We start from the raw sequence: 18,190 nt of genomic DNA, 5'->3' as shown, positions 1-18,190 counted from the left end.
ATGTTTTCATCAGAAAAGATTGCTTCTGGGTACCGTCATGTGTGTGTAAAATATTACTGTTCTCAGATTTTTCATTCATAGATTTTAGAATTATATGAAAATGTGTTTAGCTGGAATGGAATGTTCATATCCTGTATATTTGACTGTGATACGTGGTTGTCTCACCTAGCTATCTTAAAATAGCTAAGTGACTTGCCTTGTTAAATAAAGGTTCAATAAAAACATTAAAATAAATGAATGCACTTAAGAGCACCTGCTAAATGAATAAAATGTCAATGGTGAATGTTCTACAGACAGATCTCATATACAGTGGCAAGACAAAGTATGTGAACCCTTTGGAATTACCTGAACTTCTGCATAAATGGTCATCAAATGTGATCTGATCTTCATCTAAGTCACAACAATAGACAAACACAGTCTACTTAAACTAATAACACACAAACAATGATATGTTTTCATGTCTGTTTTGAACACACCGTGTAAACATGTATGTGAACCCTTGGATTTAATAACTGGTTGACCCTCCTTTGGCAGCAATAACCTCAACCAAAAGTGTTCTGTAGTTGTGGATCAGACCTGCACAATGGTCAGGAGGAATTTTGGACCATTCCTATTTACAAAACTGTTTCAGTTCAACAATATTTTTGGGACATCTGGTGTGAACCGCGCTCTTAAGGTCATGCCACAGCATCTCAATCAGGTTGAGGTCAGGACTCTGACTGGGCCACTCCAGAAGGCATATTTTATTTTGATGAAGCCATTATGTTGTTAATTTACTTCTGTGTTTTGGGTCACTATCCTGTTGCATCACCCAACTTCTGTTGAGCTTCAATTGGCGGACAGATAGCCTTACATTCTCCTGCAAAATGTCTTGATAAACTTGGGAATTCCCTTTTCCGTCGATGATAGCAAGCTGTCCAGGCCCTGAGGCAGCAAAGCAGCCCCAAACCATGATGCTCCCTCCACCATATTTTACAGTTGGGATGAGGTTATGTTGGTGTGCTGTGCCTTTTTCTCTCCACACATAGTGTTGTGTGTTCCTTCCAAACAACTCAACTTAAGTTTTATCTGTCCACGGTATATTCTGCCAGTGGCACTGTGGAACATCCAGATGCTCTTTTGCGAACTTCAGATGTGCAGCAATGGTTTTATTGAACAGCAGTGGCTTCTTTTGTGGTGTCCTCCCATGAACACCATTCTTCTTTAGTGTTTTACGTATCGTAGACTCGTCAGAGATGTTTGTATTGTTCAGAGATTTCTGTAAGTCTTTAGCTGACACTCTAGGATTCTTCTTAACCTCATTGAGCATTCTGCGCTGTGCTCTTGCAGTCATCTTTGCAGGATGGCCACTCCTAGGGAGAGTAGCAACAGTGCTGAACTTTCTCCATTTATAGACAATGTCTTACTGATGAACATTAACGCTTTTAGAGATACTTTTGTAACCCTTTCCAGCTTTATGCAAGTCAAGAATTCTTCATTTTGGGTCTTCTGAGATCTCTTTTATTCGAGGCATGGTTCACATCAGGCAATGCTTTTGTAAATAGCAAACTCAAATTTTGTGAGTGTTTTTTAAAGGGCAGGGCAGCTTTAACCAACATCTTTATCTCGTCTCATTGATTGGACTCCAGGTTAGCTGACTCCTGACTCCAATAAGCTTTTGGAGAAGTCATTCGACTAGGGGTTCACATTCTTTTTCCAACCTACACTGTGAATGTTTAAATGATGCATTCAATATAGACAATAAAAATACAATCATTTGTGTGTTATTAGTTTAAGCAGACTGTGTTTGTCTGCTGTGATTTAGATGAAGATGATGTCTAATTTTATGACCAATTTATGTAGAAATCCAGATAATTCCAAAGGGTTCACCTACTTTCTCTTGCCACTGTAACTGTATTGGGGGGGAAATGCATTCATTCATTTTATATTGATGCCACAAATGCATACTTTGTACAGTTCTTTTAACCTAGCAGTGGCACTTATTTCTCTGAGAGTAAGGTGGATATGTAGCAATCTGCCAAAAAAAGTAGCATTATTTGTCTTTCTGAAATGAAACCATCAAGCGATAGATTTTAAACGAATACATGTCTATCATTGAACAACACCATACCATGAACACAGACGGAAGAAAATCCCTCCAATCTCTTCCATAATTTCTTTACAACAATAAAAACTAATTTACCAACATTTCTGAAAAAGGATATACACTGGGTGTACAATACATTAGGAGCACCTTCCTAATATTGAGTTGATCCCCCTTTTGCCCTCACAACTGCCTCAAGTCGGGACATGAACTCAATGTGTGGAAAGCGTTCCACAGGGATGCTGGCCCATGTTGACTCCAATGCTTCCCACAGTTGTGTCAAGTTGACTGGATGTCCTTTGGGTGGTGGACCATTCTTGATACACACAGGAAATTGTTAAGCATGAAAAACCTAGTAGCGTTGCAGTTCTTGACACGATCAAACTGGTGCGCCAGGTACTTCAATATTTTGTCTTGCACATTCACCCTCTGAATGGCACACATACACAATCCATGTCTCAATTGTTTCAAGGCTTAAAAATACTTATTTAACTGCTTTCCTCCCCTTCATCTACATGGATTCAAGTGGATTTGACATCAATGTGACATCAATAAGTGGTCACAGCTTTCACCTGGTCAGTCTGTGTCATAGAAAGAGCAGGTGTTCTTAATGTTTTGTACACTCAATGTACAGTGTATAGTCCCTCTCCCCTCCTCCTCTCTCATAGGATTCCCCTGTATCAGATATCTGTCCTTGGCTTGACCCTCAGACTGTCTGGACGCCAGAGGAGAGCTACTGGTAAAAATCTGTAGTCGACTTGTTTATTAAACTGTCTCTCCTGTGCTCCTGGCCAGTCTGAGAGGAGACCACATCACAGTGTGTTGAGTTAATCAGCCTAAGGAGGCCTCTAGGGTCCATGACCCTACCTCCGTAAGACCTCACCCACAACCACAAGACCCTGAGATTAACATCCTATTTGGCTGTACAAGCGTCATAGGATCAACTTCTCAGTGATGATCAGATTTTTTATTTTATTTTTTATTTTACCTTTATTTTACTAGGCAAGTCAGTTAAGAACAAATTCTTATTTTCAATGACGGCCTAGGAACAGTGGGTTAACTGCCCGTTCAGGGGCAAAACGACAGATTTGTACCTTGTCAACTCGGGGATTTGAACTTGCAACCTTGCGGTTACTAGTCCAACGCTCTAACCACTAGGCTACCCTGATGAAGGGGTAGGGATTCAATCAAACATGTACTATGGAATGTGTGATTGTATTTTGATTGTATTACGGAAACCCGCACTGGGAGAAATATCTCCTTTGAACTTCGTACACTGAAAAAAAGGCTATCACCACCAAACAGGATGTTGAACCAAGATTACATCATAATACCTGTATTTTTACATCCATGTTTCAATCTAAAATGAGATACTTTACACACGTGCGTCAGGTGTGTCTACAGAGAATGTGTATCCTGCACAAGGCCATAAAAGCAGTATACAAATCTCACCTGGGGATTATGAAACAGTATCCCCTCAGGTCACAAGCCTCTACCCTAACCACCACTATGCCATTTAACAGTATCCCAGTCTGAACTCTGACCCCAGACAGATAAGACACAGAGATAAAAGAGCTGTTAACATGCTGCTGTGGTGAACAACACAAACAACCAGCAGGTCAATAAACCTGCTATAGGGGAGTGATCAGAAAAATGTATGATGAGGGCAACGTTCCTTGTTATTTTGGATGGGGGAGTCTATCGTAGACTTTGTCTCTCAGTGGTCGAAGAGCACCTTTGGCCAAATTCAGCCAGCCAGCCAGTAGCATGGCTAATCCTTTGTTTGGTAAATTCATATTAGACTGGCACTGGTGTCTATATAAGGTGGCATGTATTACTTTTTTTTTAGATGGAAGGAAGTTACCTAATTGGTTTACTGTAAGCAATGAAGCTTGGGTATGCTGCTGGGATCTGGCTTTATTGATGCTAATGGTTAACCAAGAGGTTGGCATGACCAAGAATCTAGCCAAATAGATGCAGATACACAGTGCTAGGCAGTTAACATGGAGTTCTGTGTGTATGCAGAGACATATACTGAGCAAAAATATAAAAATGCAACATGCAACAATTTCAAAGATTTTACTGGGTTACAGTTCATAGAAGGAAATCAGTCAATTGCAACAATTCACTAGGCCCCAGTTTATGGATTTCACATGACTGGGCAGGGGCACAGCCATGGGTGGGCCTTGGAGGGCATAGGCCCACCCACTGGAGAGCCAGGCTCAGCCAATCAGAATGAGTTTTTCCCCACAAAAGGGCTTTATTACAGACAGAAATACTCCTCAGCACCCCCACTATAACACATGGGCAAGGGTGCAGACATTGGACTTGGGAGAAAGGCCCACCCACTGGGGAGCCAGGCCCAGCCAATCAGAATGAGTTTTCCCCCACAAAGGGTTTTTTTTACAGGCAAAAAAAGCTTTTTGTGCGTATGGAATATTTCAGGGATCTTTTATGCTCATGAAAAAACGGGACCAACACCTTACATATTGCGTTTAGATTTCTGTTCAGTATATAATAAATAGAATGGACATGACTATTTAAAGCAATTGTCAAAATGTTTTTATGCCACACGTCCATTTCTGATGAGTCAGTTTCCAAGCGTCAAACCAGTTTTCCTGCCGCAACAATAACACTTCATATTTATCATGACACTTCTACAAAGTCTAGCATGCACTTTACTGGGCTGCCATGACAGATGAGGTCAGAGGAGTTTCAGATGAGATGGACAGAGAGCCATATAGATTCTTCCCTTTCTATTTCTATGAAGGGTGCTATCTGGAAGCGACAAGACTCAGGAAGTCTCTGTTCCCTTTCAGACTGCGATACTGGCATCTGTTGTTTTCAGGGGACTGAACACATGTGCAGATGCCTGAGAATGTGCTCACTTTTGGTCCCTCTATTATAAGCTTCTATGAAGACATGTCATTCACTCCCCTTCCTGGAACCAAACAGCCTCAGAGACTCAGACACAACAAACCTAAACAGGAAAGGGAGAAACAAAACTCACAATGTGCCTGAAAAACATAGTTTGGAAATGGGTTTGTATACACAGTCCAGACATTTTTGTAAAAAGCAGTTTTTGTCTCAGTAATTCTGCCAAAATGTCCATGCTAGTGCTTCAGTGTTGACATCACACACCGGAAGTTCATTATACCGACTTCCTGTTTCATGGATAAGGCAGTGGAGCCAGAGGAGAGCTTGTTAAACTATTTTGTTCAGTCTGACTGACTTAGCAGACATTTTAGGCATTTTTTCTGTCATATAACTGGATATGTAGTGAATGTAGTTTAAGTAAAGAACAGTGACAACCCACTGGGCAAAGAAATGGTTGAATCAACATTGCTTCCATGTCATTTTAACACTAAGATTCAATGTCATGACGTTTAATCAACGTGGGAAACTGATTGGATTTGTAAAAAGTCATCAGCGTGACAGAATTTCGGCTTTTTCCACCCAACTTTTAACCTAAATCCAATGACATGGTTACATTTTTTGTTGATTTCACGTTGAATTCAAGTTAGTTGACAACTCAACCAAATGTAAATCAAAACAAGACATTGAAATGACGTCTGTGCCCAGTGGGAAGTTCTAATCAACTAGGAATTTGAACCATAGGCCTTCTACTAACTATATGACTGGTAACTATAGCATGGATGCAGTAAACATAAATGTTTATTAACTTATAACAAATAAAAGGTTAAATAAAACAATGTTTAAAAATGCATTAAGACTGTGCTATCTAACCTCCAAACGAGCTTCAATGCCATACAACACTCCTTCCGTGGCCTCCAACTGCTCTTAAACGCTAGTAAAACCAAATGCATGCTTTTCAACCGCTCGCTGCCTGCCCCCGCACGCCTGACTAGCATCACCACCCTGGATGGTTCCGACCTTGAATATGTGGACATCTATAAGTACCCAGGTGTCTGGCTAGACTGTAAACTCTCCTTCCAGACTCATATCAAACATCTCCAATCGAAAATCAAATCTAGAGTCGGCTTTCTATTCTGCAACAAAGCCTCCTTCACTCACGCTGCCAAACTTACCCTAGTAAAACTGACTATCCTACCGATCTTCGACTTCGGCGATGTCATCTACAAAATAGCTTCCAACACTCTACTCAGTAAACTGGATGCAGTTTATCACAGTGCCATCCGTTTTGTCACTAAAGCACCTTATTCCACCCACCACTGCGACCTGTATGCTCTAGTCGGCTGGCCCTCGCTACATATTCGTCGCCAGACCCACTGGCTCCAGGTCATCTACAAGTCCATGCTAGGTAAAGCTCCGCCTTATCTCAGTAAACTGGTCAACACCCACCCACACCTCATTTGGCCGCCTTTCGTTCCAGTTCTCTGCTGCCTGTGACTGGAACGAATTGCAAAAATCGCTGAAGTTGGAGACTTTTATCTCCCTCACCAACTTGAAACATCTGCTATCTGAGCAGCTAACCAATCGCTGCAGCTGTACATAGTCTATCGGTAAATAGCCCACCCATTTTTACCTACCTCATCCCCATACTGTTTTTATTTATTTACTTTTCTGCTGTTTTGCACACCAATATCTCTACCTGTACATGACCATCTGATCATTTATCACTCCAGTGTTAATCTGCAAAATTGTAATTATTCACCTACCTCCTCATGCCTTTTGCACACAATGTATATAGACTCTCTTTTTTTTCCTACTGTGTTATTGACTCGTTAATTGTTTACTCCATGTGTAACTCTGTGTTGTCTGTTCACACTGCTATGCTTTATCTTGGCCAGGTCGCAGTTGCAAATGAGAACTTGTTCTCAACTAGCCTACCTGGTTAAATAAAGGTGAAATAAATCAAAATTTAAAATAAATACATTCATCATGTATTGCACATCATGTAGCTCATAACACTGATTCAATGCTAAAATAAATGATATAGCTTTGTTTTGATGTGTAGGCCCACTATTGCTCTCCCTTAAGTAACTCATTATCCACAGAGTGTAGTCATAAATTATTACAGCCAGACAATAACAAGCTTGGCTGATCCTTGTTCCGGTTGACTGAATAGCGTCGGCTGTGTCCTCTCCTCTGTTTATGTGTCATGTATTCTTTTTGCCGACACACTTTCAACCCAGGATGTAGAGAGAGCATACAACCTGAAGAGAGAAGGGTTCAACTGTGTGACGCCAGCTCACTGAAGCGAGATCAGCGCAGTCTAATCTGAGGGGTGAATAAGTGGTCAACCTAACCTCAGAATGACATCACTAACTAATAATGAGACAGAAAGTCATTTGTGCACAAAGGATTCCCAGAATACCACACTAGAATGCATACAGACACTTAAGTTAAATCTGAAAACAAATGTAAACGTGACACTATTGATATAGTTTGAAATTTACGGGGGACATATGCCAGTGGTCCCCAATGAGATTATGTTCCTCAAATGATATATGTAAACAATCAAAAACCATTGTGCAGTCGGCCTCTATTTGAGTTCATCAAACTAAACCAAGGTGTGTCGGCAGGAAGGGCTGTCCTTGCGACATCACAGGAAAGTCCCCTTGGCATGCCATAACAGAGTTAGTGGTAGTCAGCATGTGGACATACACTGGGAGAACAAAGCCCTTTTGCCTTTGCTTGCGACACAATCGGTCTGCGGAAGCCCAGGATCTCCTTCAAATTAACCCTGTGTCGTGCGTGAAGAGCGGAGGCTTAATGGCAGTCCCTCTGTTCTAGGAGAGGAGGAAGGGGGGGGGGGTCGTCTTATGGGAGAGAGTGTGCTTGCTACTGTCCGCTGTAGCAGAGAGAGGCTGAGAGATACGAGCCCTGGTTAATGGGCCATAAACAATGCACTTGTCTGTTGTCTTTCTCATTTCAGATGACATCAACAGCTTAGAGTGAAAAAAAATGATATAATGATTAATTAAATATCCTCAGAACGACCTTTGTGAACAAGCACGGTCACCAGTCGCCATAGCACGTATGAGTGACAGTAAAAAGAGTGATGGAATAGCTACACTACGAAGTGTCACAGCTTGATCAGATCGTCAATAGCAACATGGAGAGTCTCTGCCTAAACCCCCCCAAAAAGGAGTGAAGTTCAAGGTATTCTCTGTCTAGACAAAAAGTCCTCCTCCATCTCCTCTTAGGTCATCTAACAGAGAGAGTGAGTACGAGGGAGAGAGAGAAAGAAACAGGGATACCTAGGAAAGAGGGAGAGGCTTGGAGGGGAAGACCCACGAGAGCAGGAGGCTGAAACGAGCGAAGGAGAAAAAGAGAGACCTAAGTGAGAAATAAATGGGCCTGGGATGAAGGGGGGGGGGCAGACAGATGGAGAAACGGATACAGGGGGAAGAGAGAGAGGTAGAGAGATAGAGAGAGTGATGTGGCGAGGAAACAAAAGAGGAGAAGAGAATACCTGACACAGCGAGAGAGCCTAGCAGGTAACTGGATTTCAGCGTGTATTGATGGAGGAACAAAGAAATAGAGAGCAGACAAAGAACACAAAGAGAGATGGAGAAACTGGAGACACTGGGGAAGAGAACTACTGGATGTGTTTAGAACTCTATCCTAAGGGTTACTAAATGTATTGGAAAAATACATTGAGTGTGTGGATCCATAGTTCTCATCTTAGTGTGTATGTGTGTGCATTCAGTACGTGCATGCATATGTGTGTGTGTGTGTGTGTGTGTGTTTGTGTGGCAGCAAAGGGGAGGCATGGATATAGTATATTTGTGCTGTATGTGTGTGGTAGCAGGGGAAGGTGGTCATTATAATAGTGTGAACGTGTCCATCCTATGCATGTTCCTGTAGGTGAGGAGACTACAGACGTAGGATCTTAATTTGAGCCAGTTTGCTACACCAGGAAAATAACCTTGCATGAACAGAAAATGTGGATCATAATTAATGGAAATATTTTGTAGGGCAAATCAAGCCTTTTAAACCTTGAATAACCTACAAGTTTGCATTTAAAATTTCCAGCAACAAAAGAGTGATCAAATAAAGATCCTACATCTGTATCAGAGACAGATGGCATCCATCATGAGGCTTAGTACACTATGACCTTGATGATGTGAGGCGAACCCACACAGTTATGTGGGAAAACAAATGTCTGCCCCCTAGTTAGCACCTGACTGTCCCAAGGGACATTAATTAATAACAAGTACAGCTACACCCCCCCCCCCCCCCCCCGCCCACACACACACACACGTGTAGGATCATAATTTGATCACCCTGTTGCAGGAGAACTTTCCTGCAATGCTAAACATTTAAAACTTGAAATGTATTTGAGGTTTAAAAGGCTTCTGAAGTTTGTAATTTTCCACTTAGAAATTTCAGACCTGATTTTCCCTTTGCGAAAAACATATCAACCCCTACAAAAATGTCCATTCATTATATCTACATAATAACTCACATTTCCTATTGTTGTAGGATTATTTTCCTGCTGTACCAAACTGGCTCAAATTAAGATCCTACATCTGTACACACACGTATTATACACACACACACAAACTGACTTATGGAACAATTCCTTACAAAAGGTACGGCACTCATAAACAGTAGAGAGAGAGTTGTTGCCCAGTAGGAGTCCACATACCAGTGTTTTATGGTTACAACTATTTCCCCTAGGTCTTATTTCTACCACTACAACATAAAATAACAGAAGCATCTTAATCTGGGGAAATCTGTTTTCATAATCAATAAACATATTTAATCCTTAAAAAATGTTGCTAACTATCAACTAAATCAAATCAAATTTGATTAGTAGAGTGAAATGCTTACTTACGAGCCCCTAACCAACAATGCAGTTAAAAAAAATATGGATAAGAAATAAAAGTAACAAGTAATTAAAGAGCAGCAGTAAAATAACAATAGCGAGACTATATACAGGGGGGTACCGGTACAGAGTCAATGTGTGGGGGCACCGGATAAGTAATATGTACATGTAGGTAGAGTTATTAAAGTGACTATGCATAGATGATAACAACAGAGAGTAGCAGAGGTGTAAAAGAGGGGGGGGTGCAAATAGTCTGGGTAGCCATTTGATTAGCTGTTCAGGAGTCTTATGGCTTGTGGGTAGAAGCTGTTTAGAAGCCTCTTGGACCTAGACTTGGCACTCCGATACCGCTTGCCGTGCGGTAGCAGAGCCACTGGAGTCTGACCACTTTTAGGCCTTTCTTCTGACACCGCCTGGTATAGAGGTCCTGGATAGCAGGAAGCTTGGTGCAGCTGTAGAACATTTTGAGGATCTGAGGACCCATGACATATCTTTCCAGTCTCCTAAGGGGGAATAGGTTTTGTCATGCCCTCTTCACAACTTTCTTGGTGTGCTTGGACAATGATAGTTTGTTGGTTATGTGGACACCAAGGAACTTGAAGCTCTCAACCTGCTCCACTGCAGCCCCATCGATGAGGGGCGTGCTCGGTCCTCTTTTTCCTGTTCATCTCCTTTGTATTGATCACATTGAGGGAGAGATTGTTGTCCTGGCACCACACGGCCAGGTCTATGACCTCCTCCCTATAGGCTGTCTCGTCGTTGTCGGTGACCCCAGGACAAAACATAAAATGGAATGCTCTTGGTCTTTGCTCTTGGTCTTTGTTAGCCTACTAAACAGAGGAATCTGGGTATTTAGGGTTACTGCTGTTTTCACTGAACAATATTCCAGTTTAGTGCACCGCTTCAATTCAAAATGATGATCCCTGAAAGAAGAGTGCCTTTTTGTCTGTCTGTGATGAGAACGGAGGAGAGAGGAGACAGAGCTCAGATGGTAGGCCAGGTCCTTTCAGCTCCAGCTGTGATAACCATCTATGCCCAGACAGTCATTTCAGCATGGTCAGAGAGAGGCATCACATGCTTTGTGCTAATATTAATTTATATTAGTGATCGGGGAAAAAATCTATGCAGTTACATATTGCAATATACATTTTGGACAACATTATATCAATATTTGACTCTAGCCCTAATTTATAGTCTCATTTTGTGTATTTCCACTGATAAGTATGACTAGACTAGTTTTCACTAGTAATCCTTCTATTCAGATCAGTGCTTATGAAAGCCAGGATAATGTGATGAAGCTACAGTATTTCAGTCTGCTGGGTAATTACTGTAGCAGACTCAACCCAGTAGCAGCCACTCAGGGGGAGTGTGAGGGGGGCACTGGGGCTATTGACTGGTCATCAGGTTCACACAGGGTGTTGTTTGTTTTAAGAAGCTCTCTGATGAGTTCACTTCCTGTGACTCTGGCTTTAGTTAGTTTGGGTTCCACGCCTGACCCCCACTCAGTCACCTCTAGTGGGGGTTTCACAAAGGCAATGCTAAGACTCCAAAGAAAACACCTGTAATAAAATGCTAGCTATTGCAACACCCAAACCCCCTACACAAAGTCCTTTACCTACAGACTACTAAGCACCCCTCCACCTATCCTTATTTCTCCTAAATGTTTTCTTTCCTCCCGCTCTTTTGTAACTACTCGCTAGCCTGACAACTGAGTCTTCCCCCCTGCTCTATGACCGCCGAGAAGAAACGAGCATGGCGTTTGGCTGGAGCATGTGGCCGAGTAGCCAGCCAAACCTGTCTCTCTCCTCTTCCTTAATCTCTAATCCTCCTTCTCTCTCACTTTCTCTCCTCCCTCCACATGTGATTGGTCCATTCCCCTGCCAGTCTAGTCAACAGCTGTGAGGTGAACCCATGGTCTGTTACCAGGCTGACTGGAAGAACGTTTTCACAGCCCCCTAAAGCAACACTGTTGACACAGGTGCAGTCACACACTGGTGACCACAATGACCGTGTGTGATCTGTCGACAGAAGGTGAGATGGTGTGCCCATGTGTTTGTGATTATGTCTCTGTTGGGTGTTAAAGTGTGTGTGTGTAGTAGTAACCCATGAACACAAGTGTTTGTGTGTGTGCGTGCATGTTGTATAGTGTATGGTCTGTTTGTCTGGCTTTTCACCCCACCGACACCCTACCCACCCCCCCGACCCCCTACCCACCCCAACTATAACCAAACCACCCACTCTCTAATTCCCTCTGCCACATCACCTCTCTCCCTCTCCGTTCCTTTTTGTAATTTACTTCTCATTCCTCTCATATTACAACCTTTGAGAAAGCCATTGTGGAGATGTGTGTGTTGGTGAGGTGGGCAGAGAGGGAGGTGCTGTATGGAGGGAGAGAGCAAGAGAGGGTGAGAGAGCGAGAGGGGGGGGGGCAGAGGGGACAGGTGAGGTGCTTTGTCAGCATCAGTCACACACTAGCCTGTAACCGGATCCTTGCTGTCCCTAGAGCTCTGAAAGCACACCAGTTATTATATCACTCTATTCGCACAAATAGAGTGAAAAAAAACATGCTACATTTACCTGACCCTCATTGGTCTGTAACAGCTGGAAGAGTTGAAACCAAGCATGTTCCCCACCAAACACAAAGAAAGGCCTTGTTCATTGATACAGGCCAATTGTCTTCTTTATGAGGTAATTCAAGTTATAGGATTTGAACTAGTAAATCGGATAACCAATCAACAACCTTCAGCTGCTGCTTTCTACCCAGACCTCCCTTGGCCTACAAGCCTACAGTCTATCATCCCAAACACACCTTTGCCCAATCCGAACCAGTAAGCCTTGGACCAGCTCTCCATCCTCTCAATGACTTTAACACCCCTTCTCACGTGGCCCGAGATGTTGATGTTTATTTCCCATTTTCTCTTTCATTCTCTTCCTCTGCCCTTAACCTTCCCTCTCCATTTTGTCACATGACTGAGCGGTTCAGGCCCATTAACTGGGCACTCCTTACTCCTGGGCCTGCAGACATATGATGCATGCCCACTTTATGAGTCTGAAGAATGGGCCCTCTACGGCACTGTCTGAAATGGAAGCTGATCTAGTACTGGGCCCATATAAAATACCAGGAATGGAACCAACAGGTCACCATTTAACCTAAATAAATAACTATTTGGAAGGCTACATGCCACTTTGACTAGGTAGAACATTATTTAAAAAATATATATATTTGGTTTAAAGAGTAAATAATGACATCCGCTCACTTGTTTCCCTGCTTGTATTGTGGTCTTTCAGCATGTCACACACAGATGTAGGATCTTCATTTGATCATTCTTTTGTTGCTGAGAATTGTTCTGCACAACAGGAAATGCAAATTTGTCGTGTATTCGAGGTTTAGAAATGCTTCTAAAGTTAATGTGTTCTACTTAACAAATGTCAGACTTGATTTGCTGTAACAATTGTTTTTGCATCAACCCCTAAAAAAAAGGTATGTTCTATCCATTGTAATTCAATGGTGTCGGTCTGTCTCCCTTCATTGGGCTGCAGATCTGAAGAAGAAAAGGTTACAGGTCATAAGTCATATTGGCATACCGGGGGGAGTGAAGAGTGAGGGTTAGATTGCAGGTTTCTGAGGTCACATGATCAAAGGCTTCGTTAAGAATAGGGAGCTTATGGCCTTGGGTTTAAGGACAGTCTGACAACTGGAGTGTGTGCGTGCACGCATTTCTGTGCGTGAGAGTGAGTGTAGGTATTCCATTTAGACTCCCGGCTATTGTTCCTGGAGGCACCGACCACTGGAGCACATAATGAGACTACAACAGGCTGATCAAACAGACACTCCTCGCCTGTCTCAAACAGATATACGACAACACAAGTGCCCAATGCCTGCCTACCCATTGAGCAACCCACACAAATTAAACACTCGCCCTCAAAATGTGATTACCAAAAAGGTAAGGACTGACTCACCTCCTGTCTTTCTGACTCACCCAGACACTTTCAGCCAACTACACATCTCATAATATTAGTTTTCCAGGTAGATTTAAAACTCTGATATACGATTTGGCAATAACAAAGCCCTAAATATATAGAATATATCTAAAGTAACTTCGGTGTGAAGTGAGTTATTGGCACAGCAATGAGGGAGAGATGATGTGGTTAAAGCCCACCGGTCAGAGCCATTCCCCAACTGGTACAATGGAAACCCTGTGACAACTGACAAGAGAGCTTCCTCCCTCTTTCTCACACACGCACAATATCTTTCTCTATCATCCGCTATCCCTTCCCAACCTCTCCGATTCTCCCTCTCATTCCATCTCTTTCACTCAGACCCCATCTCTCATCTTCCCCCAGGGCTGTGTATGTCACAATCCCTTCTCTGTCCTGCCCCACATTCTACCCAATGATGTGCAACTTTGCTGGGGTGCATAGGGTCCAATGAACAGCAATGGAACCCCCAAGAGAAAAGAAAGGGTTGGGTTGTGAAATGCATGAAACATGGGATTTCTGGCTGATCTGAATGTATGCCAATGCCAAATCTCTTTCTCTCACACATACACACAGACCAGAAGTGTGTGTGTGTGCATTTGTCTGTGTATGTGTAGACATTGAGCCCTGGGGTATTTCATATGTGACTGTCTGGCACTAGGAGTTTGTATTGGCATGTGGCTCCGTGTGACTATGCATGCCAGCCCTCATGCCTTTCCGCCAGTCACATCTGCTGGCATGTGTGTGTTTGGGTCTGCTTGTTCTAGTGGGGGTGGGGGTCACAACACCGAGATGCTAAATTAGCTTTGGCCAAAAGGCTGAAATCCCACAGTCAGGCGAAGAACCCCCCCCACACACACACACACACACACACACACACACACGTGTTCACATTCAAACAAATACGTATGCATGCACACACGGAAATCTCACACTCTAACCTCTCTGACTCAGTGGGCATCACCTACCAACATTTCCCCTGAACACAATTTGTAAGTCGCTCTGGATAAGAGCGTCTGCTAAATGACTTAAATGTAAATGTAAATGTAAACACAATGACACACACACTGGAATTTAAGCTAGTAATGTTGCCAGTGGAGAATATGTTTTTCTACATTTGGACTTCTGACTACTTGGCTGGGTCTTACAATCTATGCTCACAACAGCTGTACTTTCTCCATGATCCTGCTCTAACAAAACCTTCTGTTGTGGCCTTCCCCATTAAAGGTTAACCAAGCAAAAGGCTACACAAGACAGAACTACATTGATACTTGTGTTTCCATAGGAACTTACCTGTAAACATCTGAGCTCTGACTTCAACCACACACAAAGCAGTGAGATAAGGTGTCATAGTATACACACAGACCAACCTCACAGTACACATCACACATTCGCTGTACACACACACACACACACACACACACTTTACCTTCTGATCAGGAAGCAGTAAGATTAATTAAAACTGCTGCAATAATGATAGGCATAAAGCAAGAGGAGCATATTACACCTGTATAACCTGTCAAAGACCAGGAACACAAGACAACAGGTTATACACACCCTCCCCGGGGGGGTGGCGGGTAGGCAGGCTAACGCGGAGAGAGGAGGGATATGTACTATTGCCATGTTCTAAGACTATAAAATAGAGCCAAAATATTTCATGCATTAAAATGATACTATGGGGACTTTGTTGAAGATAAGAGCTGGTCCAGATCTGGATCCAAAGTGGAGCAGAAGAGAAGGCTGGGAAAGGGAAGTGAACAGATCATGTGGACTAAACGGATGCTAAACTTGTAGAAATGTTTCTGATTTAAACAGGTGTGAAGGGACAGTAAACAGCATGACCACACGTGTTTAGTAGAACTCAGACACACAAGACAAGGAGTGATCTGTAAACACAAACACATTCAACGTTGTGATCTTTTAGCCATACCATACACTCAGAAAAAACGAGATTCAAAAGGGTTCTTTCGACTGTCCCCTCTGTGGGAAGGGTTCTACCTGGAACCAAAAATTGTTCTTCAAAGGGTTCTCCTACGGGGACAGTCAAATAACCCTGTTAGGTTCTAGATAGCACTTTTTTTTTTACAAGTGTATTTGAGAAACTACTTTTTCAATTTGTATATGTCAGTATCTGTGTGTGACCTAGTACTCTGCAGCACATGACGGCAACACACATCCACAACTGTGCTATATTCCACTCTTGTCACTTTCAGAGTGCTTGATACAATTACTGCGAAACAGAGACAATGTATCCTTATCGTCATGCTGCAGCAACCAAATCACATGGCGAAGACAGACAACAGAGCCCGGGAGATTTATAACAAATCCAATGATTATAAGAATAGGCTTTAGGCATCTCTTTGACGTATAACGTTGTAGAGCATTTGCAACGGTATCGCTCAGAAAACAGTTGAACAATATTAAAATTTTTGAATACGTGTCATGTGTCTAATAGCATAACTGCATCGTATTGCAATTACTGTTCGACATATTATTGATCCGTAATATTCCGTATAGTCCACGACTAGACCAATGACACACACACACTTGCGGTTTTCCCCCCTCCCCCAAGCGATTTCCTCTATCACCGACAACATGTTCGGGGTCTCAAGCTTTGGCTGCTGTGCCGCACTATGCAACCCTTTTTGCCAAGCGATATGGTTTTAGCCTTAATAATAGTCTAAATCATTATTAAAAGGTTGTTTCATTACATTGCCAGTTGCTACCATACAAAGCAGGAGTCTAAGGGAGCCCCCTCGTTTCCCCCACTCCTCTTGGTATACCCGGGGTAAGTAAATGGGGGGATTTCCAAGTCATTGCTGTATTTTACTGTAAAGACATCATCATGATCTATTTAAATAATGAACACATGTAGGCTATTATACATGTTAGAATAACCCATGTTACAGAACTATTGATATAGGCTACTAGTGGCCTACTACATTTGAACAAATTGCTATTGAAAATGTAAATGTATTATCTATGCTATTGAATACTTTATTGAACAGTTATTTACCCATATGACTATTCACTCACCCGTAAATTGATTTCTTTCATTCTCTCTTGACGCGTTTTTGGCAGCGGTTCAGTGACACGGGACATAACGAGGACGGGATCAACAGAGAATGATCCTCAATTTAAATCAAAGGTGATCTCCTATCCTTCTCTTTCCCTTTATTACAATATTTTCATAAACGTTGATAAAATGACAGTTAGATGTTTCCAGTGGAACCGGCGGCGTCAGATAATAGCGCATGGAGGGCGAATCCGTTAACTTTTCTCCATATGTCGGAGTACGCGCCTCGACGAACAACTGAACAGTTTCTCATGCAGGAAACTCGAACTCAGCACTCAGGAGGAGGAGCGAACATTCAGAGCAAAACACCCCCTTTCATTCTTTTCACCAACCACAGATGAGTATTGAGTACTTAACCCGCCCACTGGGTAAAGAGACGTAATCAAAAGCCAATAATCCGATTGTGGCTATATTTTTTTAACCACACCTCTAGAGGTGAAGGTTGCTTGGTGTGTAAACCTAGGCTTCATGTTTAGGGGTTCGCTAAATGAGTTGTGCCCCTGTACAGTCTATGGTTGCCCCCTATGGTTTACTGTACATTTACAGCACATTTCAGATTGTGTGAAATCTCCACGCTGCGCAACTTGAGCCACATAATGTGAGTTGGCCTGTTGACGTGGCAAACACATCATCGTGAAAACCTCCCATTTGGGCAATGCATGGAAGAGGAACCATCTGTTGGGAGGTGATGCCTTGAAGGCAAAATGTGGACTGGAAATGGTTAATGTATTTGGGAATATAACAAGGAAAAGAGAAGAATAGTAAAGGAATAGATGGACTGTTATGATGGAGAGAAGGAAAAGAGGGAGAAGGGCGGGTTAATCAAGGAGGCACTTAAGAGTGACCCGGGGCTAAATTTAGAGAGCAACAAGAGAGGAAAACGCCCAACCGTGCACCCACAGCCAATGGATCTCTGTACAACTCTGTCCTCCAAACTGCAATATCACACCATTCCTTCTCTCTAACAGGACTGTGCCTGTGTGACCTTGCCTCTTCATCCTCCCACTTGTTTTCAGTCTCTTGCTCTGCTTTCAACACAATTTCTACTTTACTGGACGTTCCCCGTCTCCACCTCTCTGAGCACAATGTATTATCACTCTCTGTTTCAGTTGAGGGCTATCTGCATCCTTCCTTCTCCACTGTGATCCTCTCCAGCTCCTCCTCCGTCTTCTCAGGTCATCATCTTCTCTTCATGAGTCCTCATCTGATACCAATTGCCTTCCGACATGGCCAAACACACACGTGTGTGCATGCAAGCGTGAGTGCGTGCGATGCCTGGCAGCACTTGGGTGGT

The 18,190-nt window shown here is 42.7% G+C and overlaps 1 protein-coding gene across 5 annotated transcripts in view; it reads right to left on the bottom strand.

Annotated features, from left to right (window-relative positions):
• arhgef2 (rho/rac guanine nucleotide exchange factor (GEF) 2) overlaps positions 1-18,190 on the bottom strand; it is a 62,790-nt gene that overhangs the window by 16,953 nt on the left and 27,647 nt on the right. Inside the window, exon 1 of one of the 5 annotated variants that reach the window (XM_029623991.2) lies at positions 16,857-17,139. The exons of the other annotated variants lie outside the window; for them this stretch is intronic. Coding sequence (XP_029479851.2) covers positions 16,857-16,922 — 66 coding nt within the window. The 5' untranslated portion in view covers positions 16,923-17,139. Of the gene's footprint in view, positions 1-16,856; positions 17,140-18,190 lie in introns of those variants that run through there. 5 annotated transcript variants of the gene reach the window in all.

Source organism: Oncorhynchus nerka, linkage group LG3, assembly GCF_034236695.1.
Source record: "Oncorhynchus nerka isolate Pitt River linkage group LG3, Oner_Uvic_2.0, whole genome shotgun sequence".
Taxonomy (NCBI): domain Eukaryota; kingdom Metazoa; phylum Chordata; class Actinopteri; order Salmoniformes; family Salmonidae; genus Oncorhynchus; species Oncorhynchus nerka.
Note: the sequence above shows the minus strand (reverse complement) of the source record. Positions and strands in the feature narration are given on the sequence as shown.